The 25,253-nt window shown below is 37.7% G+C and overlaps 2 protein-coding genes and 1 long non-coding RNA gene across 9 annotated transcripts in view; 1 reads left to right on the top strand and 2 right to left on the bottom strand.

The window, feature by feature from the left end:
* RIOX2 (ribosomal oxygenase 2) overlaps positions 1-8,571 on the bottom strand; it is a 25,320-nt gene extending 16,749 nt beyond the window's left edge. For 4 of the 7 annotated variants that reach the window (XM_023528467.1, XM_011356392.2, XM_023528470.1 and 1 more), the window contains exons 1-2: positions 8,522-8,571; positions 2,118-2,588 (exon numbers count right to left, since the gene is read on the bottom strand). In XM_023528467.1, coding sequence (XP_023384235.1) covers positions 2,118-2,549 — 432 coding nt within the window. In that variant the 5' untranslated portion in view covers positions 2,550-2,588; positions 8,522-8,571. Of the gene's footprint in view, positions 1-2,117; positions 2,589-8,024; positions 8,159-8,420 lie in introns of those variants that run through there. The other 3 variants (XM_023528468.1, XM_011356393.2, XM_023528469.1) reach the window with 2 other exon arrangements.
* Positions 8,180-10,690, top strand: LOC111737378. The gene is made up of 3 exons (XR_002779424.1): positions 8,180-8,292; positions 9,392-9,600; positions 10,499-10,690. It is a non-coding gene; the product is annotated as an uncharacterized LOC111737378 (long non-coding RNA).
* A 3,711-nt stretch (positions 10,691-14,401) lies between these two features.
* The window catches only part of GABRR3 (gamma-aminobutyric acid type A receptor rho3 subunit), a 47,414-nt gene continuing 36,562 nt past the window's right edge, over positions 14,402-25,253 (bottom strand). The window contains exons 8-9 of the mRNA XM_011356390.2: positions 21,556-21,752; positions 14,402-14,908 (exon numbers count right to left, since the gene is read on the bottom strand). Coding sequence (XP_011354692.1) covers positions 14,606-14,908; positions 21,556-21,752 — 500 coding nt within the window. The 3' untranslated portion in view covers positions 14,402-14,605. The remainder of the gene's footprint in view (positions 14,909-21,555; positions 21,753-25,253) is intronic.

The following is a 25,253-nucleotide window of genomic DNA, read 5'->3' as shown; positions in this document are numbered from 1 at the left end:
AACCAAATGCCATAGCTAAGACCAAAGCCCATGTATATGCCTAAAGGAAGGCAAAAATAAACATGCCAAAAGTCCTCCCTTTCAATTAACATCTTTAATAATAGGAAAATGCCTTAAATGTGGAGTCAGAAGTCTTCACTTAGTAGCTGTGGAAAAGTCACATCTGTGAACTCGTTTTTTCACAGAGACCACAATGACTGCCATATTTCAAATGTCTTTTGGAAGGTTCAAACGTTACCACATGGGTAAGTATTTGGTAAGCTTACCCAAGACATTATATGGATTACATAAAGCAGGTGAAGGACAACATATAGAGCCTTGGTTAACTCATTTCCAGATTAACTAGAATAAGCTGTGCATATTGTGAGACCCACTAATACTAGAACCCAACTTCTAGTATAAGAGGGTAAGTTCCTACAGCTCAAAGGTCTTTCAATACAGGCCATGGAAAGACCAAACAAAACAAAACAAACAAACAAAAAAACCAGAGTGCATCCTAGTCTAGCCTGGGGACTGAGTTTAGATGGAGAAAGCTCATCCTTCCTGCTTTAATAAATATGGTCAAAGATCTGAGTCCACAGGGCAAAGGAAATACATTCTCAATCACCTGGAATCAGGGAAGAGGAATGTGCAGGGCTTAAGTAGATAAGTAGAGAAAAATTCAAGATGATTCTAAAATACAGAAATGACAGCCACAGAGGACATCACATATATGCCAAATAATAACTTTCTACTGGTCTATAATCAAATTACATGTAATTAACTTCACTTAACTTTTCTGTTCATAGTTCTTAGGTGTCTAAAACCCATTCTTTTAAAAAGATCTGCTTCTGGCCGGGTAAAGAGTCAAGGACTGACTCAGAGAGAAGCACCATGGTGTCCATATTTTCTAAATTAAAATCATATCTTAGTCTGGCAAGTGATTTATAAATTCCTTTTGGGTGCCTAAGCCAAAAGGCTGGCATTCCATGGACATTTCAACTTCACATTATTGCTTGAGATGAAATATCTGAAATCAGGACTTGCACTGAAAAATCTAAAACTACTTAAACTTTATCCAGAGTATGAATAGGTTCAGGATCCTTTAGACTAGAAAAGGAATCATTTACCAGACCAGATTATTCATCAGATGAGGCAAAATGGGATCTAACAAAGCAACTCTTGAGTTCAGTCATGAGATATATTATTGGTAACTGATGACAAAGTCCCAGGAGCCACCAACATAGTCAGAATCTACCCCTCCAATACGGAACCTCATGAACTGCTCTCCTTCTCCTCCCATGCTGCCATGTTGATTCAGCTATGGGTCACAGAAGGAGAATTCTAAATGAGGATAAAACTAAAACTCAGAATAGGCTGTCAATTGTGTGGGGCTACTTGTCATGTAAAGATCTCAGACCTCTTCAAAAGCAGATTAGTTTTCCTGAGTTTGCATTTTATAAATGTAAAAACAGATCACAGAGGAGGCAAATTACCAAGTATTCAATGACGTAGAAAAATAAAAAGTTAGTCTTCCAGACTTGCAAATCGAAGCTACCCTACACATATGACTGCTAACCCAGGAGCAGATGCAGGGCCAGACCCTCACAGCCACACGGGTGGGCTGCTGTTGATAAGGGTGAAATCTTTTTCTTGAACATACATCTGGTATGTGATCCAATCATGGCTCTGAAGCTTCTACTTAGGTAGATGCAGGCAATAAAGGGAGGCAACCTCAAGAAAATGACCACCTTGATGCTATCATGTCTTAACTTATAATGACGGCCAAACAGAAATGTCTACCATATACCAAAATATAAATCAGCCCACAAAACATACCTCTGGAGGCATACTGTTATTTTAATAAACTTTGTTAACCAGCAATATAATTTAGTTTTTGCAGTTCAATGACACCCATGTCCACCCTGAATGTTGGACATTTTCTAACAATTTAGCCAAAGGATAACATAGAATCTCCTAGTTTGGAATGCATTTAAAGACCAAACAGGTGCTACTTCTTCTCAAGCTGGCAGGAGGCAAATCATCATCAAACCCCAGGTTCATTCCTGAGTTGATCTATGGCCAAATGTTAGCACTTTAATACATAGAAGGATGCTGCAATGGGGAGAACCTGTTACCTTAAATCTCTGAGGCTGGTGAAACTGAATTGTTGCCCTTTTCTGAACAAAATCTTTTCTCAGCTGAAGAAAGTGCACTTTGCCATCTTTATTTAAAACCTTCTTCTTCCCATTGACACACCGGCAGACATTTATGTCTCTTCCATAGTACATACCCCGGCTGCACAGACTCTTCAGATCTGATAGCTTGAACAGGGACTGGTAATATGTGGCCACTGCAGGGTCATCTCTCTGAATAAGAAGGGGTTTCTGCTCCCAGAATTCCTTGAAAAAAGTCTCCGTCTTAATGGGTGAGATTAAACTTTCAAAGAGGCCACTAGGGCTGTCGAAGTTTAAAGTGGAGGGTCCCCCAGCTGCCTCCACCTTCAGCTGTTTACAGGGACCAGGCCCCTCTTCCTTCCCAGTTCCTGCAGGCTTTGCTTTCTTTGGCATCGTTCTGTCTCCGAGACAAAGCAGCGAGGAAATGCAAACCTACCAAAAGAACAAAGAACATATGTTGGTGTTAAAAGATCATGCGCACACAGACACAGGTGCGTGCACAGACACACAATTGCATCACTATTAACGCCTTCGTGAGAACTCTTCATAAGTCAATGCCTTTTCCTCCAGGATGTGATGCAGCCTTAAGCCAACATCATTTCTTCCAAAACATGACTCAGCCTCAGATTAAATATTCATTAAAAGGAAAGCATATTTCCTTTTACAAGAACACAAAAGTTGTGGAATTCACTGTTTATTAGTAAGTATAATGATCTAAAATCAAGGAATTCCACTATCTTAGCAGTTCCAAGTCACAGTTTTAGCCTGTGGTCATTGACATAGCAAAGTCAAAAATCTTTAATTTGGCTTCAATCAACACCAGGTCCCAAATCTAATTAGACTGTACTCTAAGTTACAAACTTGCCTCTAGAATTATCAATAGCTGCCCATTGCCAGGGGCTCCTTATCACAGCCACACTCAACATGCCCTGGGCCATGGTGCCACCTGGTGGCTGGAGCAAGAAGCTGCCTACTCCCAAGTCTCTTCCTCAACCACCTGAACCTCCTCACTTCCAAATCTCAGCTTATTCCTGAAAATTACTTTATCAGAAATCCCTCTTCCATTAAAAAACCAAACTAATTTGAGGCTGGCAAGTGAAGGCTAGAGATAATTCTATCCCAAGTCTTTAAAAAGCTATAACTTTCAAACTATAACAATACATAATAAAATACCTCTACATCATTAACCTCTAATACAGCATTCCTCCATCCTGAATGTGCACACACGTCACCTGGGCATCCAGATCTGCGGTAAGGCTAAGACTGAGATTCTGCATTTCTAACAAGCTCCCAGGCAATATTGCTGCTGCTGGTCCACAGACCACACCTGAGTTGCAGGAAGAGCAACACTCCCAAGCACTTTTAAGCCTTCTCAGAACTGCCCCCAAGCCTCAACTAATAATACAGGTGGCCCTCGTCTGGGATTCAAGAATGGTAATTCAAATTATATGAATTTCATGAAACTGCAAATTTCTATTTTAAAATATATTGGGGGAGGTGGAGTCCATTGCTTTCACCAGATTCTTAAAGGAGTCTCTGGAAAGCCTCTTCGATAAATGGAGCTGGGAAAATGGGAAAGCCACATACAAACAATGAAACTAGATGGCTGTCTATCACTACACACCAAAATTAACTCAAAACAGATCAAGGACCTGAAGAGAAGACCTGAAACAATTAACTGCACAGAAGAAAACAGGTACTAAACTCATGGACCTTGGAGTTAGTGAGAATTTTATGAATTTGACTTCAAAGGCAAAGGAAGTAAAGCAAAAGTAAATGAATGAGACTATATCAAACTAAAAAGATTCTACACAACAAAAGAAACCAACAAGGCAAAGAGGCAGCCATCCAAATGGGAGAAGATATTTGCAAACAGTGGCTCCAATGAGGGCCTAACTATTCAAAAATATATAAAGAACTCATACAACTCAACGATAAAAAAACAAAAAATGGGCAGGAGACCTGAACAGACACTTCTCCCAAGAAGACATACAAATGGCCAACAGACATGAAAAGATGCTCAACCTCACTAGCTATTAGGGAAACGCAAATCAAAACCACAATGAGATACCACAGAATGGCTATCAACGGGACAAGTAATAACAAGTGTTGGAGAGATTGTGGGGGGAAAAGTGTACTTGCACTGCTGATGGGAATGTAAATTAGTACAGCCACTATGGAAAACATGATGGAGATTCCTCAAAATACTAAGAATTGAATTACCATATGACCGAGCAATCCCTTTTCTGGGTATTTACCCCCAAAACTTGAAAATGTTTATCCGCAAACATATATGCACCCTGATGTTCACAGCAGCATTATTCACAGTGGCCAGGACATGGAAGAATCGAAGTGTCCTACGACAGATCACTAGATAAGAAGATGTGGCACATATATACATCAGAATATTATTCAGCCTTAAGAAAAGATGAAATAATGCAATTTGCCACAACATGCATGGATCTTGCGATAATCATGCAAAGCAAAATAAGTCAGACAGAAAAAGTTGAGAACCATGTGATTTCACTCATATGTGGGATATAAAACTAAAAGCAACAAACAAACATGACAAACAGACTCAGACATGAACAGTAGATTAGTGGTTACCAGAGGGAATAAGGGAAGGGAGAAGTAGATAAAGGTAAAGGGGGTCAAATATATGGTGATGGAAGGAAATTTAACTTTGGATGGTGAACATAATGCAAAATATATGACATATTGTTGAATGGTATACTTGAAACTTATTTGATTAACTAATGTCACCCCAACAATTTTAATAAAAAATAAAAACCTGTACTTATAAAGATCATTTTTTCCCGAGACCAGTAACTCATTTATAGGTGTTATGGTTTCCTATTTTGTTGGGCTATCAGAATTTCAAGAATACTGCTTTCTGCTCCTTTGTCATTATAACTAAGCTGTATTTCAACTACACCATGGACTAAGTAGAATTAGTGGTATAACCTGGAAAGTAAGCACCCTGGAACGTGTTACATTACAACAAATTTATAAATGAACATTTAAAATACAATCCAAATATAAATTGAACAAATTAGGAAGTGGGAACATCAAAATATAAAACTACCTAGTGGCCTCATTTTACCTCCTAAATTTGTATCCATAAATAGCTCTGATCAAGTGCTTTTGGCAGGAAAACACAAGACCATGGTGGAAAACTAATAAAAATCAATACTAAAAGCTTGCGTTGGAGGGGTAAGGGCTTAAGCTTAGAAAAAAATAAACTTTAGTGTTTTAGGATGTCATCAATAAGACACAAATTTTCTGAAAATGTTTCACATTCCTTTTAAGTTTTCATTTGTCACCTTAAGAATCATGGCTTCGGGGAGACAAAGTACTGTTAGTACTTGGAACCCAAATATGAAAGCAGATTAGCAAAGAGCACTGCTTGTGCATAAAAGTTACCTGCTATCCTCTGAAAGGCCAGCTTATGGCTGACATCTGGGAACTTCGATTTTTGGAGCGTTCCCACCATCATTAAATAAGAGTGACTCATTATTCATAAGCTATGAAAGCAATGTAATTTATACTGAACATCCAATTTCCTTCTGGGAGTCTGGAATTTTGGTAGTGCCAAGCAGAGGGTGTCTAGGTGACCAGCCCTTGATTAAAAAAAAATTTAATTAAAAAAAAAAAACACCTGGGCATTGAGTATCTAATGAACTTTCCTGGTTGGTGCCTGTGTAGTTGCTGCAGCAATTAAGCAGTTGGTCTCCTTCTGCTGTAATCAATCAGCTGAGTCTTAGCAAATCACTGAACCTAGGGATGGTTTTAGGAACCCCTACCCTTTACTCATATTTAATTTTTAAAAGCACAGACTAGTTCAGAAGGCTTGTATCATTAAAAGTACTATATGATGAAAAAATAACTTCATATTCAGCCACACATTTCTTATCACTCATATTGGTCAGTTTAAAATTTAAGGGATGGGAGCAGCAGGAGTATGCAAGTGAAAGGCTTGTTTTAAGCACCATATACAAATACAGTACATTAAACACATTTGCAGGAAGTGTGATTAAAGTGCACAGAATACTTAGGCCAAAAATAAAATCACTTAAAGCATTCTTCCTATCTACAATCACTAAAAAATAAACCCCAACACATTCTAACAAATGCTTTTGTTAGAATGTATACTTCACTACTTAATACCACCAAAAGCTATATCATTTATTGTTTTTCTATATGCACATTGAAATGATCTGAGACTCAGTTAATTGGAAGCTAGCTTGGAGGTTACTGGGAAAATATACTATTTTCTGATTCTCACACTACCCACATTGTAAGACAACGATTCTTTTTAACAGCTTTTCAGATTAGAGGGAAGAACAAATGACATACCATACCAAATTGAATGTACAAAAATCTTAAGATGCATCACAATTTCAGAAACAGTAAAAAAGCATGTCTCAGAATCTAAGAAATATGATAATTAAACAAGAGAATGCTGTCTAGAAAAGTACAGTCAACAAAAGTCGGTCTATAAACCACAGACCACCCAAACAGAAATTAGAGTAAATATTTTTATAAAGCCACAGAGAAAAAAAAAAAAGCATGCTGTTAAGAAGCAATTGTTACCATTTCACAATATGTACAAATACTGAATCATTATGTTGTACACCTAAAACTAACATAATGTTATATGTCAATTGTATTTCAATTGGTAAAAGAGCAATTGTCCAATTTGAGGTGACTATAAGCATTAAAATGTAAAATAATTAAGTCCAAAGAAAAGATTCATGGCTCATATTTTACTAACTGCCCATGGATAAAAAAAAAAAAAATCAACTAATCTAAACAACTTTGAAGGATTAAAACAACAAGAAAATCAATACTGATACCCATTCCACAGCCAACAAATATCAGTGTCCTAACTTTTTCTATAGTGATATTCACCGATAAGAAGTCATAACACGTTAAGGGAAGAGAAGGGTATATGTGCATCTCCCAGAGCCAGAGTGTGGCACATAGGAGGTCCCATCAAGAAATGTTTGCTGAATGAATTTTTTCCCCTTTTTCATCTCTTATATATAATTTTAGAGAAGAGTCTCAAAAGCCTCATGCAAAAACAAAGTTGGGTAACAGATGGTTTATTCAGTGGAGATTATTCTGATGTCAGCTGACCCTTGGGTATTCAAAAGTATAGTCAGAACTGAAAGGCACCTCGACCATCAATGGTTATTACCTAAGGGGAGGGAGATGTGTCTTCATAATCTCCAGAACAATGTTTTACAGTGCAGTGCAGTCACCAGGAAGGCTTGTTAACATGACACAAACTTCTGAGCCCCAGATCAAGCCTACTGGATTAGCACTTCTGGTAAATAGTATGTTCTCTACATAAATTTTAGATGCACTAACGCAGAGCACCATAGTCAAACTCAGTTCAATTAAATACATACACACTATCTGAAATGACACACTGCCTGTAACAAGGTTGCCTAGGCTGACCTAAAACAGTTCTTTTCCACCCGCAGAAATGTTTTATCAATTCAGAAAAGGAAAACAGGGTCTCCTATTGACCTAAAGCTGTGACTAGCAGTTATCTTTTTAGTGCTATTTTAGAGAAAAAAAATTGTACCTTATTAATGTATTTTAGTAATCATTACATTACAAAAAATGAGGCCAGAGAAGCAAAATCCATCCAAGAGATGGTGGAAGAGGCTGGGTAAATCAACTCCTCCACTTAAACATGAACCCAGTGCAATCTAGGCCTGGCATCGAATATAGAGCTAATTAGTGGAGTACTTAAGATCCTGTGACTCCCAGGACTATACCGCCTGAAAACACAGTGAACAACCTGGTCTTATTAACCTGTTGGACAACCCAGCTGTCGGGCGGCCGTTCTAGAAATACCTTTTGACAAATGAACAGGAAGGGTAGGCTGTAATTTTAAAGTCAGGGTGCGACGAGAGAGGCGCCGCTCCCCACGCCTTGGCCTCAGATTCCCTAGATGTAAAGCCTGTCTCTTAGGCCCGACGTGACGACCGGGAGCAGAGCCCACGTGGTGGCGGCGCTCCCAGACAGCCTGATCTCCAAACTTTCCGCAGTCTCGGGACCACCGACCGAGCACGTGGGCTACGCTCGGTGCCCAGGCCATTCGCGAGCCGACTCCTGGATCCAGGTAGCCTCAGGCCCAGCGTGTCCACACTGCCCTGGTGCCCAGAATCCTGCGGCGAGTCGGCGCGCGTGCCCAGCTCCTCAACCACCAGCACCCGCTGGCCCAGGCCCAGCCGCACCCGAGCTCCCTGCCCGAGTGCGCCCCACCCGCACCAGAGCTCGGACGCTTGGAAGACGCACACGACCTCCGCCTGCCGCGGCGCTGGACTGCGGGCCGCGACCGCTCCACTCACCAGGGTTGGCTTGTTGCACGTGCCCGCGATCCCCCTGGGCGGTGTCGGCTGGGGGCGGGGCGGCGTCGGCTGGGGGCGGGGCGGCGTTGGCTGGGGGTGGGGGCGGTGTCGGCTGGGGGCGGTGCCGTGCGTACACGCTCCCGCCCCCAACCACGCCAGATCCACGGGAGTGGGTGCTTCCGGCGCCTAGTATCCAGGAGTGTTCGGAATTCACGCCCACAGATTTCTTTCTTTGGTGTTAAAGGAAAAGAATTGATTGCATTGTCTTTTGAGTTGGGGGTGAGATGAGACTCTGGATTTGAGGATGTGTTCTAGGACACCCTGTTCCTTTAATGAACGGGGAAACAAGCCGGGAGAGGAGAAAAGAGCTGCCCAAGTTTAGGAAGCTGGTGGTCCATCGCATTCTTTTGGGCAATCTCTGCTACTCTGTACTGTAATGTCAACTTTAATTTATGTCACTTTGCTCCGGTGGGGAGAGAGAATCCTGGTTTAAAGGGCTCCTGGAAATTCTTTGTTACTGTGGCTGTATAAGCAAAGAACAAAAGCAGTTATATTTAAGTAATTTAGGCCTAAGGCTTTCCTTTTGACTCTAATTTGGATTGGGGAGGCTGAGAGTGGGCACGGGGATCAAGAGCACACCTCTGCTCTTGTCATTATAATCCAGATTTCTCAGCATGGCAAGCCAAAAAGTATTAATTACCTCTTCAGACAAACACAGTGCCTGTCATGCCTGTAAAGAAGAGGCGGGAAAGTGAGGAAGAGGGTCACCGAGTGAGAATAGCCCATTATTTTGCCCAAGAGGTTTCGAGAATCTATGGTATTCCTAATTTACTGCTTAACGTACTTTATTTTTTCATCTTTTGCTTTTAGTCCATTGAGTTTAGAAGCTCTTCCAGAGGACAAGAAGCAAACTACTCTCCAGTCCCCAACTTATTTACTCCAAAGAGCCATTAAAAGTCAGTCATTTTGTTTCTGTAATTCATTTTACCCAACCAACAGCTGAAGGGCAAACCTTAGCAGATTGCAACTTTCCAACCAGGGTGTACTGGTGACACACGGCCTCACCTTTGGAGTTTAATGTGTGTGTTTTGAAATTCTTAATGAAATCTTTTAATTTATAAGTGAAGTCTGTTGGAACAAGGGAGCATGTACTGGAACTTGACACGTACAGGTCTGCCTTCTGCCTAGTAGGACGTCTTCTTTCCCATACTTCTCTCCCACCCTCTCCCCACTTTCAAGGCTCCCCTCAGCCCCTGGCAGAGGGCTTGTATGCAGATGCAGAGAGGGTTTGGATGGGGTGCATACCCCACACTGTGTACTTCTCCACACTGGACTCGCAGCATCTGAATGTATTTGGAGGGTGACTGGGCTGGATCAAGCCTCCTTTCACACTGATTCGCCATTTAATTTAAATATGATCTCACTCAAGATACAACCTAATTAACAAAACTTTTTAAGTTATTTTGGGCTGTTGTGATTGCTCTAAAAATTTATTTCATGCGTTTGTGTTTATAACACTTCTTTAAAGTACAAAACACTTGAAACACTGGCATTAATGTTCTCTGAAGAGAAGAAATGAATGTGACTGCCAGCACTTCCTTTCTAAGGATGCCTTGTTCAGTTTCGTCTTGGAAAGATTAGAACCTATATGTCACTTTTAAAGGACCCAGGCTTGAATACTGAACTTCAGAAAGTCTTATTGCCTCACAATAGGAAATATGTTTAAAGAGAGTTGCTAAAGACATTATAACTTCATCTACTTTTACTTGGCTAAGGCAAAGAGTGATTAACTACACAATTTTCTAGGAAGCCTTTGAAACACTGTTGTAGAAAATAAATTTCTATACTGTATTGATCCAAGATTAAAAGTAGTATCTCACCCTTCAAATGACCTGATTGGTCATAAAACGTAGTTCGATGTTTCTTACAAAAAATTAAGTATCAATGTTTTGAAAACAAAAATATTGTTTTTCTCAGTGACTGTGAAATCTCTCTTCCACATTTGGCCCCATTGTGGAAGAAAAAAGCATTATGAGCTAACTGATTGAAGTGGAAAACAACTGATGATATTGAACTTTAACTGAGCCCCTGTGTTTCTGGAAAGCAGCAAGAATGGAGAAATCTCCCCACTATTTTGTCTTGAGAAATGACCACCCTGTTCTCATATATTCTGAGATAAGACTCGCCTCTTCCTTTCCTCAGTGAATATGACTCCCTTGCTTACCTGCCTCTTTGGATTTCTCCCTTTATTTTGAGAAGTTCTTCATTAATGAATGTCCTTCCTATTGCAATAGCCTGGTAAAATCATCTCCTTAATTACTCAGTGCTTTTTTTTTCCTTAAAAGAGGGAAAACAAAGTTCAAGATTTTTGTTAAATCTAGGGAAGTCAAAATGCTGTTGGAAAGTTATATGACTTTGAAAATAAGCAGGGCTTTGCAGTTTCATTGTTTTAAAGCATATATGGTGAAGTATATGTAACACAGACTGCTTTGTCAAAGGCCCTGCCAGGAAATAGCAGTAGCACTAGATACAGAATTGTAGTTGAAATGGCAATTTCCTCACCACCTCTTTCTATTGCTTGAGGGTGTTGTTTAATTTTATTGGAATTTTGACTCTAGTGATGATTATAGAATTGCATATAATTCTTTTCCCCGTTAATCTCCATGTTAAAAAAAATTATATGTATATGTGTGTATGTGTGTGTGATTTCAACAGGCTTATGAGTGGCACAATACAAAATGATAGACCTTACTCATGAAAACTACCCCACCTGCAAGGATTAAGACAATATAATCATAAAGGATGATTTTCTAGCAATTTTTATGCAAATATTTGCAATCTCAGTTACTCTTATACTTACAAAGATGGCTTGTAGTGACAATAACAGTCATGAAAGGAAGCAGGTTTTCAATAAATGGAACTGCTTTAATATAAGTGTTTTCTACAATGCTGAAACTTCTGTTATATAAAGGGAATGCCAGCAGATATCTATAAGGCTTTGCTTTGGGGGAAAAAAAATGAACTGAGAATGAAAAAGTTTCTTCAGTTACAATAATTATTACCCCAGAGCTTCTGGATAGATAAGTGACTGAGCCTGATGTGGCAGATAGTAGGGGCAAACAGTGATTCTTACAAAAGAAAGAAATGCTGAAAATTAGATGTAGCTAGAAATTTCATTTGTTTTCAAAAAAAAATTTTACCTCTAAATATTCTTTGTGTTGCTAATTTCAACACATTATAATAGTACACAATAGGAAATAAAGGAAATGTCTCCTTAAAAAAACAGTCTGGGACTACCACCATCTTTTGTTACTGTATCCCCAGCACAGTGTTTGTTATAAGAGTTTAAATTAATAGATTATATACAAAATGGTTTCATTAAAAGTATGCATAGAAAAACTAAGAATATACATTAAAATGTTAACTTTAATTCTGAGTGGATGATTCTTTTGCCAATTGGTATTTTTAATTTTTATAATGAAATTATATTTTATAATCAGAACAAAAACAATAAAATTAAATTAAAAATATCTCTCTTCATTGCTTTTCCAGACCAGTACATATAAAGTAGCCCATTTCTATATTTAGGCAGTTTACAGAGCTGGTTGGCTTTTTCTTAATCTTAGAAAGCAGCTTATTTTCTGAAATCCTTGCATTTTATCCAGGGTTACCCCACAGTGAACAATCACACACGTTCTGTTTCAGATTGTCATCAGTAAATAAAGTGAAAATCAAAATGAGAAACTATTATATGCTGTCTGTCACATATTTCTCATGTAAATGGCATTTCATTCTTCTTGAAATAACTGAATGAGAACCCTTGCCACACAGCAGCAGAAATGAAACTCACAAGAATAACTCTGTTCTCACAGTTTTCACCAGCCACTGATTTGAGAAGAAACTGGCTAAAATCCTAGGAGCTCATTCTGAATGCTCTAATAATTCCCTTAAGCAGTAAACAGATTTTCTTTCTCAGTGTTAGACATTTACTACTGAAGAACATGATGCCTGCATTTCTAGGCATTAACAAGCAGTCATGTTTGATTGGCCAACAATCTTTCATTATTGCTCCTCAATAGGAGTGCTGAATATATGTGTAGTATGAGAGTGACCTGTTCTTGTAGCCCAGATTGCCAAATGTGTTCAGCCAAGCATTTGATTTAAAGTCGTGAAATGAATATGCCCATGGGAAGCATCATACATTCAAAATGTTATAGTTCAAAAACAGCTATGTCCGAAGAACCAGAATTTGAAGAAGGGAACAATGTAGATTTTTTCCGTTCATTTATAGATTTTTTTTTTTTTTAAACACCAGTTATATAAAAGTATGTCAGAATCAGAAATGTTAATCCAACATTAGTACTCAGCTTAAATAATAGCAACAAATTCCCAAAGAACCACTTAGGATATTAATCTATTCTATATTTTGAAAATAAAATCTTATGAAAATAATATCCCTTTTAAATCAAGCTTAAACACTATTAAATAAATAGTTTTAAATTTTATGGTCTAGATACAATTAAATGGAAAAAAGTTTTGAATAAGCTATATTAGCTCAATTTTGGACAGTTTCCTAGAAAAACATAATTTGGGGAAAATTTTGAAAGAATTAGAAAAGTATTAAGAAAAAATGGAGTATCCCAGAATTCTTATATGAGGAAACTCATATAAGAATTTGCTTTTAAATCTTTTACAACCAAGGAGAAGATAAGTTTCTAGAACCCTACGTCATTCACAGAGAGAATCAAAAACATTGTTACTGGTAAACAGTGGGAAGTTATTTGTCTCTTCACCTGGCAAGAAATCATTCAAATCATTTGGTTCACTTTATGGTGAAATAAATGGCAAGATGCTGAAAGCAATACACTGTTTATTTCCCTAAATTCAATCCCAGAATTCAAAATAGGAAAGGAAATTTCATTCTTCCTACAAAGGGCTTATCTCTAAATGGAATCTTTTCCACAAAATACCAACACAAAAGCATGCACACTACCAGTCTATGAAATGAATGGGGGTTTTTTTTGGAGGTTTTTCTACTTAACAAACATCTATTTAATACCCACTTGACCTGATTTACTTGGTTCAACCAAAGTTACTAAAGATTACTATGGGATATACAAATTTTATTCAATTTTTTTACTCAATAATGTCTGGAAGCATCTTCGGTTATTTATAAATTGAGAGTCCACATCCCTTTGTGGACTCTCTTTTGATATCCCGTTTTTAGAACTCAGACAGCAAAGTGAGTACTGTCTATATACCTCTAATTTAACATTCATTACATTTGTTATTTATTGTACCTACCAGTTCACTGTTTCTGCTAGGCTGTGCACTCACTGATGGCAGAAATGTCATTTTGTATTCATTTTTTTTTTAGTACATAACACCTAATAAAATGCATGGCACATGTAGGAGGTCAATAAACATTTGGTTGAATAAAGTAATTAATTAAATAACTCCAAAAAACTATGAAAGCTATACCTCAACTACAAAATATAAGATGCTATTATTGAAGTGTGTGATGTATTAACATTAGGATGGGAAGACTGAGTGAAGTTCACAGTTTTATATGAAATAATATATGAAACTTATTAATGATGTAAGATAAAACATTGGAGATGGCAGAGGGAGGCTCTTCATGGGACTCTCAGCTGTATGAGTGTCCATGGTTACACCGACATGATGTGTTCTTCCTTAGGAGGATTCATCTCTGTTAGGTAATTTGGCATTTGGCTAGCACTAAGGAACAAACTCTTCTTGAATTATTGTCATAATCTAGTTTTATTCCTTAAATACATGAAATTTACATTTAAAAAGAAAGGAGGATCCAGATGAAGGAGTTACAAATTATTTTTCCATAATATGCATGACTGTGACTCTTATTTATGGAGTCAAATTCTCCTACAACCTTGAACTCTGATGTAAATCAGTCAACTTTCACATCTTCTTTAGACCAGAAGATGTAACTGGCTGATGTTTAGTTCACTCTAGTACTGTCCAAATTTTTGTCAAGAGTCGTTTGTTGTCGTTGTTGTTGAATATACGCTGACTCCAACACAAGTTTTATACATCGGGAATTCCTCTTCACACATATATACCCCAGTAAACCAAATTAAAGATAATGTACACAATGGGAAATAAAATCCTTGAATAGGTGTCGATGACATGGTTGTTCTCCAGAATGATTCTGCCAGTGTGCCCTCCTAAGGATTTCCTTCTCTTTATCCGAGGTGAATCTGCACTGGGGCTGCCTGTGAATCTTCCTCGAATGGAGTCCTCTTCTGAGTGGAGAGAAATGGAAGTCTGGTCCAGGTCAGTCTCGCTGTCATGGTAACAGCCATCAAAGGCCATAGCTTGAACTACATCAATGTTGTACATTCCAGAAATCTGATAAAAAAGGCTTTTATTAGTAAGTCATGAATATGGTTTTATGAATAGGAATTACAGTACAAATCTAAACAATCAGGCTTTAAAAATAGTTCTGATAAATGCTAAGAATGTTTTGCTTATTTCAAAGAATAGAATTCTGGTTTTGCTTCTGGTATCTGACTAAAAGTAATTTTAATAAAAATGGAAAATATTATCTTGGAGATCCATTTTTAATAGAAATTTGGCAAGGTTTATAATTATTTCCATAGAGGTTTTTGAGCATTATAGAAATAAATGTTACAAAACTATAGTATCAATGTTTTCTAATTTAGTCTTGGCCTGATAGACTGTTACACTCAATGCATGTTCCCCCAGAAATAAACAGTTTCAGGTTTTCCTCTTTGTTTCTGAGTAGTATGAAATGTTTGGCATAAGTTTGTGAGTTGAAATTGAACATGATTTATCAGAAGAGCAGTATAAGCCAATTGGACTTGCTTTTCAATGTATTTTTCTTCTTTAGAGAAAACAGAACAGTATGCCCAGTAAGTGTGGGGTTTTTTTTTGTTGTTGTTTTTTTGTTTTTTTGTTTTTGTCCAAAAACAGAACAATATCATCTGGTGATCCATTTATGCTTAAATTTCAGGTGGGGGTATGGAATGATTTTAGCTACTCTTATAAAATGCAAATTGGCCAAGCTTTCCCATTTTTTGCTGTGAAGTACCGATAAATGATACTAACACAACCCAATTAAACAACTTAAAATTGGCCTATTTTTTGGAAGGAGTGAATTAACAATGCTCTCTGGCTCCAGTGCTTGATTGAATCTAAACTACCGTTTCTCTTTAATGTTTTACTCTGAGGGAGATAGCGGTTATCGTTGGTACAAAGCAGTGTCTACGAAGCAGCTGTCACTAATTACTTTCTGAGAAAACCAAATCACTTCTTGATCTATAGGGAAGTTAAAAAATGAACAAATATGAACAGCTACTCCTGGATAAAATTATTCAGAATTCAAAATGGAGGCAGCAAAGTACATTCTGCCAAAAATGTTTATTTGGTTCATAGTGATTTAAAAACCCAATATTTTACTGAATTCAAAAGACATGAAGTATAGAAATAATTCAGACAGAGAAAGACAAACACTAGATGATTTCAGTTATATATGAAAGCTAAAAAAAAAAACAAAATAAACCAACAAAAAAAACTGAAACAAACTCATAGATACAGAAAACAAACTGATGGTTGCCAGATGGGAAAGGGGTTGGGGAGCTGGGTAAAAAAGGTAAAGGTGTTAAGTAGTACAAATTGGCAGTTACAAAATATCACAGGGATGTGAAGTACAGCATAGGGAATATAGTCTACATATGGTGCCAGGTGGGTACTCGAATTATTGGGGGGATCACTTTGTAAGTTATATAAATGTCTAACCACTATGCTGTACACCTGAAACTAATGAATGCCAACTGTAATTGAAAAAAAAATATATACCTTTTATATTCAGCCAAAAAATTAAAATAAATTTTAAAATTAAATAAAAAACATGGAGACTATTCTGTGTAGTCTGTAAATTAATCAGTTATGTTGTACCTTTTTGTTTTAATTGTAGAAACTTTCATAGTAAAATGAAAATGGGCAAAATAAACATGAAATGAGATCAAGGCTGAATAACCTTAGGTAGCCAATAATAACACTAACAATATATTTAACTCTGGGGTTGAAGATAGAATAACTATGTACAGTCTCTCTTTAGTAGTTAGTTTCTCTAGCCACCCAGAATACTGCTGAGTCATCCTGTTAGGTAGTTAAGTAGATATGGGCAACTAGGGAATGAAGGCCCTTCCCAGAGACCTCCCTTAGGACCTTTCTAGAACCTCCATTTTATGGTTATAAGTTATCTCTACATCCTGAGGTTCAAAGGAATGAAGAGCCATAAATTAGTAGCTGGTTTAATTCAGCCACAAGTGCATGTGCAATCAGTGCTACACTAACCTCCTGTGATCTGGCCTCATTATACTATCATTATAATATCATGCCTATGCCTGGAAGTTCATGAATTTAATTGTAACAGACTGAATTCTGGGTAAGCACATGTACAGTAGACAAAAGGGTTATATAACGGCCAAATGTCAATCAAAATGACCTTCATGCCAGTCATCTAGCACTACCCTTGTACCTCCCATCATTGCCCTAATATAATACAGACCTCCCCACTCCACAGGGTTATAGCCCTCTTCACTATAACCTGCCCCTCCCTGCAGTGTACTTTAATCATACTTCCCCACTCCCCCCCGCCAGGCTGCTGCAGCCTTCTCTTGCATAGCCCATTTCTTTCTTGAAATGTACTTTCAATAAACCTTACTCTTCCTAAATCTCCTTGATTAGTTAGTCTTTACTGTACCAATAAAAAGAACTGAGGACCCCTCAGTGCTTCTGGGGCACTGATGGGTTTTAGATCACCCCAACGGTAACAATCCCACTGAACAATCACTTTTTAATCCTAACAAAAATGTCATTAATTTTTTGAAGAAGACATAATCTTCTGTGGAGAGCAAGGGGCCATTTTCTTTTTTCATTATAATTGAGGATTATCTATATAATTGACTAAATCTTGCAATATACAATTTTACCAGTAGGCTGCTAATTTCTGTTGCAGAAAAGTTGCAAAAATCAGACTGGCAAGAAACCAAGCAGTACTTGGAGAGTTGGAGAACTCAGGTTTATTACACCAGTGGTCCCAGAAGAACTAGGCCTCTGAAGATCTGGGCCTGGAGCTCAGTTGCAACGTTGCTTATGTAAAATTTATTTGGCATGAGCTGATTGGTTAATTTGTCATCAGATGGTTACAAAGCATGGGAGTTGCTATGGGTTGCAGGCAGTTATAAAGAGTTACAAAGTGCAGAGTTGCTATGGGTTGCAGGCAGTTACAAAGAGTTACAAAGTGTGTTTTAGTTGCTAGAGGGTACAGGCAGTTACATTTGTTGCTTAGACAGAACAAGCAAAAGGGAAGATGAGTCTTTAGTTAATTTCAAGTACAGCCTATGTAGAAAGCATATCTACAAAAGCAGAACAAAGAGCTGATTAGCTTTTTGAGTGAAAATTCCTCTTCATTTCCACATGTTTAAAAGTTGGTTGTTCCAGTAGAAACAGTTTTAGAAGTGTTTTTTTAATTTTTCACTTTTGCCTATACATAAGCACATAATAAAGACATATTATATTTTAACTATAAATTTGACCATTTTAGACTAACTCCTAAATCCTGGAATTAGGAAAACATTCGGATGAAGGAATAAGAAAAAAAAATAGCTTCCTTTCTCCTTCTTGGACAAAGGTCAACACTAGGGATAAGTTTTCCACCGCCCTTGCCGTTCTCCCAGCTCTTGGTATCTGGTGGGTAGTTGGGACGTGTGTGGTGTCAGGAAATGAGCTTTGCTTAACTTCATGATTTCATAGGAACTACATGAGCTTAACATTCCTGGCCTTTCTCACTAACCCTCAATCACTCCACCCCTAGGGATTTGGGAGAAGAAACTGGCATGGGTGACTCAATCTTTTTCGAGTCCTCACTCAGTAATCCACATCAGAGTCTAGGTTTGATCTCTGAAATAAGGTAAAAGGAAACTGTTTCTACAAGGAGAGTCCTGAATTGTCTAGCTTCACCAGCAACCAAGAGAATAAGTACTTTTAATTTGGTGATGGAGTATTAATGAAGCCTCCTGCTCTCAGATCTAACTAAGCTGCTTTCTCCAAACTGCTTTATCAATAACAAAGGTGACATCATCATATCCATCTGTCTAGATCGTACAACTCTCTTCTCTCTAAAACTGGTTTCCTAATTCTGAGGAGAGAGGTATCATTGATTAACCCCAAACCCACTGTCTTACGCTTTTATCCTGCCCCTCACTAGGGCATCCTATGCCTTGAAAGAGCTCTCATCTCAGACAGCCCGTTCCCACTCTCTCTATTAAAACTCCTATTCCTTTGTTAGACAGGACAAGGGTCTCAAGGTCTGGGTGGTTCTTACTAAATGCTATTCTTGCTAAATGTTAAAATGTAGTACAGTACTTTGCAGACACAACTATAAGCAGGATGAGGGTGCCTGGAACCCAACCAGATAAGTGTGACCAACCAACTTCAAAAGAAGAAAGCAACATGTAATTGACCAAATAGTGCATATAAACAGTGGCTAAGACTCCCTTCAGGGAGACAGAGCTTTGGATGTGAATCCCCTGTCTTCTTTACTTGCTGCAAGTAAATAAAACTACCTAAGGATGACCACAGTTTTGTTTTTGAATAGAACACCCCAAGTGACAAACTGCTTGAGTTTAGGTACACCTTTACACCATATGCTCTGAGCACTAACCACAATAAGAATTTAACATATATCCACAATTTTAAACTTTATAGTTTGTGAAAATCTCAGACTTATTATGTAATTCGATCTTCACAACAGTCCTGTGAGGTAAAAAAGGGAAGAAATTCCACCATTTTGCAAATGCAGAATGAAGATTAGGAGAAATAGCCTGGAAACAAAGCTAGAAAGTGGTAGAGTTAGATTTGTCATCACTTCTGACTCCAAATCTTGTGCTCTTTCATTTTGTCCCATAACTATATAAATGTCAGGTAGGATATATCTTTAAGATAATTGCACCCTAAAGGAGGATGCTTAGAATGGTGGTTTCCAGAAGCTGGGGGAAGGGAGAAATGGGGGAGTTTAATGGGTACAGAATCTCAGTTTTGCAAGATGAAAAATTTCTGGAGACTGGTTGTACAACAATGTGAATAAACTTAACAGTACTTAACTGTACACTTAATTATTAAGATGATAAGTTCTATGTTATTTGTATTTACCACAATTAAAAACAAAAAATAATTTTCAAAATAGATGATGCTCGTTAACCCAAAAGAATCTCTTCTCAGTGGTACACAAGAAGATTGTGTACAACCCCATCAAATTAAACAATTGAGGTAGGGTTAACACATGTGTATTGTGAACAGGTGGGGGCAAAGAGACATAGATATTTTAAAGTCAAATGACTAGATAGAGGTGGGCCCAAATTACTTCAGTGCCTCTTTCTTGGGTTAACCACTCCTCATATAGAAACAAAACAAAACAGGAACAACAAATCCTTTCACTTGTCTCACATTTTTTTCTTGTCACCTTTCACTTCATAGATGATCTAAATCATTAGTATTCACAGTGTGGGAAATAGATCAGCAGCATCTGGGGTGTGTTAGAAATGCAGACTCTCAGATCCCATCCCAGATCTACTGGATAAAAAGTGACTAGTCCCAAGTGATGCATACATACCTGTTACTGCACACTTGTCTATAAGCTTATGGTTTTCTCATACCTGCAGAGTAGCCACTGTGGTGTATGTATGTGACAGGGACATTTGTCATATACTGTCAACAAAAGAAATTGAAGCATCTGCAATAAAGCTAAATCAGCTCCTATTACAGCTTTGACTCAAAGGATATAAAATAAAAGAATGAAATTAGCATTGCAGGAGAACTGAACTGCAGTTGCAGCTCTGTTGGCTGTGAATCTTTTGAAAAATCACTTTACTGCACTAAAACTCTGTTTCTTCATTTTAAAAATAGAGATAATAATTTCTGCAAGGCCTACATTAGGAAGCTGTATGAGGGTTCAGTTGGAGGAGAGGCTATAAAAACATTCTTAAAAGTATGAAATGTCCTCATTGGAAGTATAAAAAATATAAAATAATGTTTTGGGTGTGTATAAATGCTCATATAAGAATTTTTTAAACCAATGTGAAAATATTACATTAAAATTATTTGCATATGTGAGTATATGTCTATGTATACATATATAGTCCCAAGTGTATGCTAGCAAATGAATTAATTTGATCAGTTAGCTTTCTGAAATACAATATTGTAGGTCAGTTATAATAACAAGGAACTAATGCCCCAATTATTTGTGATATGAAGCAGGTAAAGATCAATCTATTGGCATTTATAATGAAATATCACAAAAACTGTGTAAGAACATTTAAAACCTAGAAAGCACCTTGTTCCTAGTATACTTGTGAGGAGATTTTCCCTTTATACTCTCCCAGACTCTCAAGAAACAGGAAGAGAGAAATAATCCTAGCTCTTGGTGAAGAAAAACATATCATTTATTGGTTGGCAGGAGAGTCTGAAGTCAGGGAGACCCAGAAGCAAATCTTAATTCCTTTTGAGCTGTGTGGCCTCAGTCAAGTTACTATCCACCTGCTCTTATTTCACTTCCATAAAATAAAAGTGATAAAGTACCAGCCTCTTCGGGTTACTTTGAGTATTAAATGACATAATATATGTTAGGTGGTCAGCACAATGCCAATACATACATAATAAATACTCATTAAATGTTAGCTGTTACTAGTATCATCATCATTTACTTGAAAGGATGTGGTTGAGAGGAGCACACAGAATTCCTCACATAAACACACAAAAACGCCTGTTGAAGGTAAATGAAGATGCTTAGGAAACCAGCCAACACAGAGAATAAAGTTCAATATTAAAATGTCACTATCATGTAAACTTGCATCTTGCTAAGACATATGTACTTAATACAAGGGCTGACAACGCTGTCAGGAGAGGATTATAGATGAGGATAATCATTTTCACATTCCAAAAGGCATCTGATAATCAAAGCAATGTAGTACCTTTCCTGTCTTCCTGAATTGTTTCCGTTCTTCCACTGTGGTGAGGTAGTTCACGGCTGCATACTCAATGATTGACAGGAACACAAAGAGGGAGCTGACCCAAAGGTACACATCCACAGCCTTGATGTAGGACACCTGGGGCATGGAGGCGCTCATGCCAGAGATGATCGTGGACATGGTCAGCACCGTGGTGATTCCTGCCATTTGAGAATGGTGACAAGATCAGTGACATGACCATTCAGTTCCAGAATCTGGTGCTGGATTACACCAGGGGACACATTTCAATGTCAATATCAATATCAATATCTAGAACAACATCAATCTGGTGATCAAAGGGTGGTGGGCGGTAGGGAAGCTCTGCATATTCACCCAGTTCACATCTTCAGCCTAAGCAAGAAGCTCCCCTTGGATTTCTCTTTCTACCTCTTTTTCTTGCCCTCACCCCCATTGTCCATAACGTTTCTTTCCTTCCATCTAAAGACATCACAGAATCAGACATGACTTTTGGGACTCAGTGCTTCTCTCCCTGAGATGGGCCTCTTCTAACCATCCCAGAAAGGTAAAAACATATTCAATTTTAAAATAGTCTCCTAGGAAAGAAATTCCAAAATTATTTTCATTGCCCTTTCTCATCACTTTACAACTTTCACTGTTAGGAAATTATCTCAGTGTCTCCCTTTAAGTCTTTCATTCATTGAAGAGTGATCTTTATAGAATTAATGACAGCTATTCTCAATAGAATACTTATAAGCCATCATTATTGCTATACTTTGTCCCTTATCACTGAACTCCAGTTCAACTGAAATTCAGAATGGAAGTGTGATAGTGGAGGCTCAGTCCAGTGTAAATGTGTACTAAATGACTCCCGAATGCCAGTTGAGGTTACTTTTGTAACTTCCCCTCTCCTCCTTTGCCCTTGTTTTCCACTCTCTCCCTTTTTTTCTCTTCCCTTTCTCTCCCTTCCCACTACCTTCGTCTTCTCTTTTCTGTTTTTCTTTTTCTTTTCCTTCTTTATTCTCTGGCATGAGCATCAGAAGTAAGAGATCAGGGCTCTGGGGGACAATGGAGTAAGAAGAAGTGACTCTGAGATTTCCTTAATAAAATGCCAGCTTTGGGGAAGGCTATTCTGTGTCTACACTAATTTCTCAGAGGGATACTGCCAAAGTACTGCCTAGAGAGAAAGTATAGTATTGTAAATATTTGAAATGTACACTGGCTGGCATGGTTTTATTTCTTAACTTCCCACTAGGGAAGTGCAAATGGAATCCTTAATGATTTTTATAAGTTGTGAGGACATTTTAATGTCAACAGACAGAGTCCAGAACAGCAGGAAGAGCACGGTGATTTACTCCTAAATGTACAGACGCAGCGTGTGGACAGCTTTCACCAACATATTTCTGCCCTTTCTACAATAACTCTGCAAGGTTCTCGTTTGAGGGAAATGACAATGACAGACAATGACAACTCTGTAGAGCTATTCAATTTCAAATGAAGTTTTCCTGTTTGTATGATAAAGACCAACACAATCTGACAACTTGACAGTAACTACGGAGGGCCTGGATCTCACCTTCACACTGATTTAACTCTAGAAAAAGAAACCTAAATGCTATCCTAGCTCTTACCATTAGAAGCAGGCTACCATCTCGCTGAGTTTCAGGTTTCCCTAAGAGTGGTAATATCAAGGATTTGCATATTGGTGGACGCTGTTCGCATTCCTTGCCACATAAATATAGAGATGTGAAATTTTGATTAACATTACAGATGTTCGTGTAGCTGAGGCCAAGATTATTAAAGAAAATTTGATTGCCTTTATGAAATGTTTATTCAGCACAAACCTAGATAAATATTATTTGCCACATGTTGCAGAAAAGAAAGATGAGCTGAGAGTGGCTAAGTAATTAGCCTGAGTTTCTTCAGGAGCAGGATTGAAACCTTTCTCTCTGGGTATAGAACCTATGCTTTTTACATGCAAACGTGCTGCCTCTCATTCTGTAAAGGGAAATTCCTCTTGTTTTTAAGATTATAAACCAGTCTCTACAGATGGAGCATCTCTGAGAGAAGACGCTATAAAATTGAGTGTAGAATTATGTCAGGAAGCATGAAGGTACTTTGTGCTTTTCAATAGGCCAAAAGTCTTCTTCTCTTCTAGATTTCACTGGTAAAATTGAATGAATCCTAAACTAATGTTCCTATTTCGTAGCTTACTTCATGAGTTCAAAATTTTAAAATGTCTTCTCTTACTGGTTTTTTATGATATGGAAAATACAACTTCATTTTTTTCAATGGACAGTAACATGGAACTTAACAGACAAAATAATGGTTTAGAACAAACACTAGTTTACATACCAGATAGGTCTTGTCGTGTCTTTTAAATTGATGACTCTTGGGCTATAAAAGGTAATTGTATTATCTATATTTGCCAGACAGCAATAAATTATCAGCTATTTTCTTTAAAAGGGTGCCTAGTCCAACTAATTTACTATAGCTTTATTTATTTTGAAACCAGCATACTAGATGTTCCTTATGTAAAATAATGGGAAAAAAAGAAAGAAAAGGAAGAAAGAAAGAAATAGAGAGTGGGAGGAGAGATTGTTAAGTACAAGGAGTAAAGGATGAGGAAACTGAAAGTATATTCCCCAAGCAATAGAACTTGGAGTCAAGGAGTATTACAGCTACATTAAACACACTATGTCTGGAGCTGCCCCTTAGAAATACATTAATCTTGACAAATAGCATTCCTTTCAAACATATTAAAGTTAACATCTCAATAAAGGAGTTTTGAATTATATTGAGTGACCATTTAGTCAAAGAAAGGTCCTGTATTGGGATTAGAACATTATCTTACCACATACCAATACTGCTATGCATAGTTAGGAAAGTGTTATAAGACAATATTTAGTCTGGCCCATGAGACTTGGCTCTCCTGAGCCCTTGTGGTTTCACCATATTAACTCTTAAGGACACATATGGGGTCCTAAGAATTATTCAGTCTGGGGAGAGTTATTTTTGTGCTTCATTGGCCATTTTTCCCCCCAAACACAATGGAGAGGTTTGTTGACCAGTGTAATAACAGTTGGGCATGTAGGCATCACTTATAGAAAGGTTGAGTCAGTTTGCTCCCTTCGGTTGTGGGTATAGCTCTTTTGAAGGCTTATGTATCTACATTCACCTTTAAATGAGTACAAACATTTTCCCTGTAAGCCTAGGAAGAAAGAAAATATTCAGTGTGAAGGAATGTGAAGGAAAGGAAAATAGGCTAGATATCCCAACACAGTTATGGCCAGAAACTAACAACTGTATCCCACAAAGGTAGCACCAGATTCTAGTGCCGAGAAACTCTGATAATCTCTATGATGGTTAAATGAACTGCTCCTAAGTGCTTACTTTTCTAGGTATATGGCATATCCTCTGTTAGAAGACATTTTTCTTTATGAGTGAAAGCTTTAGTTGCCTTTCTCTGCCACAACTGTTTCCTGGCAAACGAACCCATTACTTAATACATTGGTTATGAATGGTATATTCCATGCAGAGGGACCAAGTGAGAAGTATGGAGGTAAGGAAAGAAGGAGGGAGACAGAAGGGGAGAAGAAAATACAATAATACTTCTTCTTCCATGAGAGTTAAAATGTCCTTGAATAGCTTTATAATAGTCTTACTCTCTCTCCACACAAAATCAGATGGAAAGATAGAATAGTATT

Source organism: Pteropus vampyrus, unplaced genomic scaffold, assembly GCF_000151845.1.
Source record: "Pteropus vampyrus isolate Shadow unplaced genomic scaffold, Pvam_2.0 Scaffold26, whole genome shotgun sequence".
Taxonomy (NCBI): domain Eukaryota; kingdom Metazoa; phylum Chordata; class Mammalia; order Chiroptera; family Pteropodidae; genus Pteropus; species Pteropus vampyrus.
Note: the sequence above shows the minus strand (reverse complement) of the source record. Positions and strands in the feature narration are given on the sequence as shown.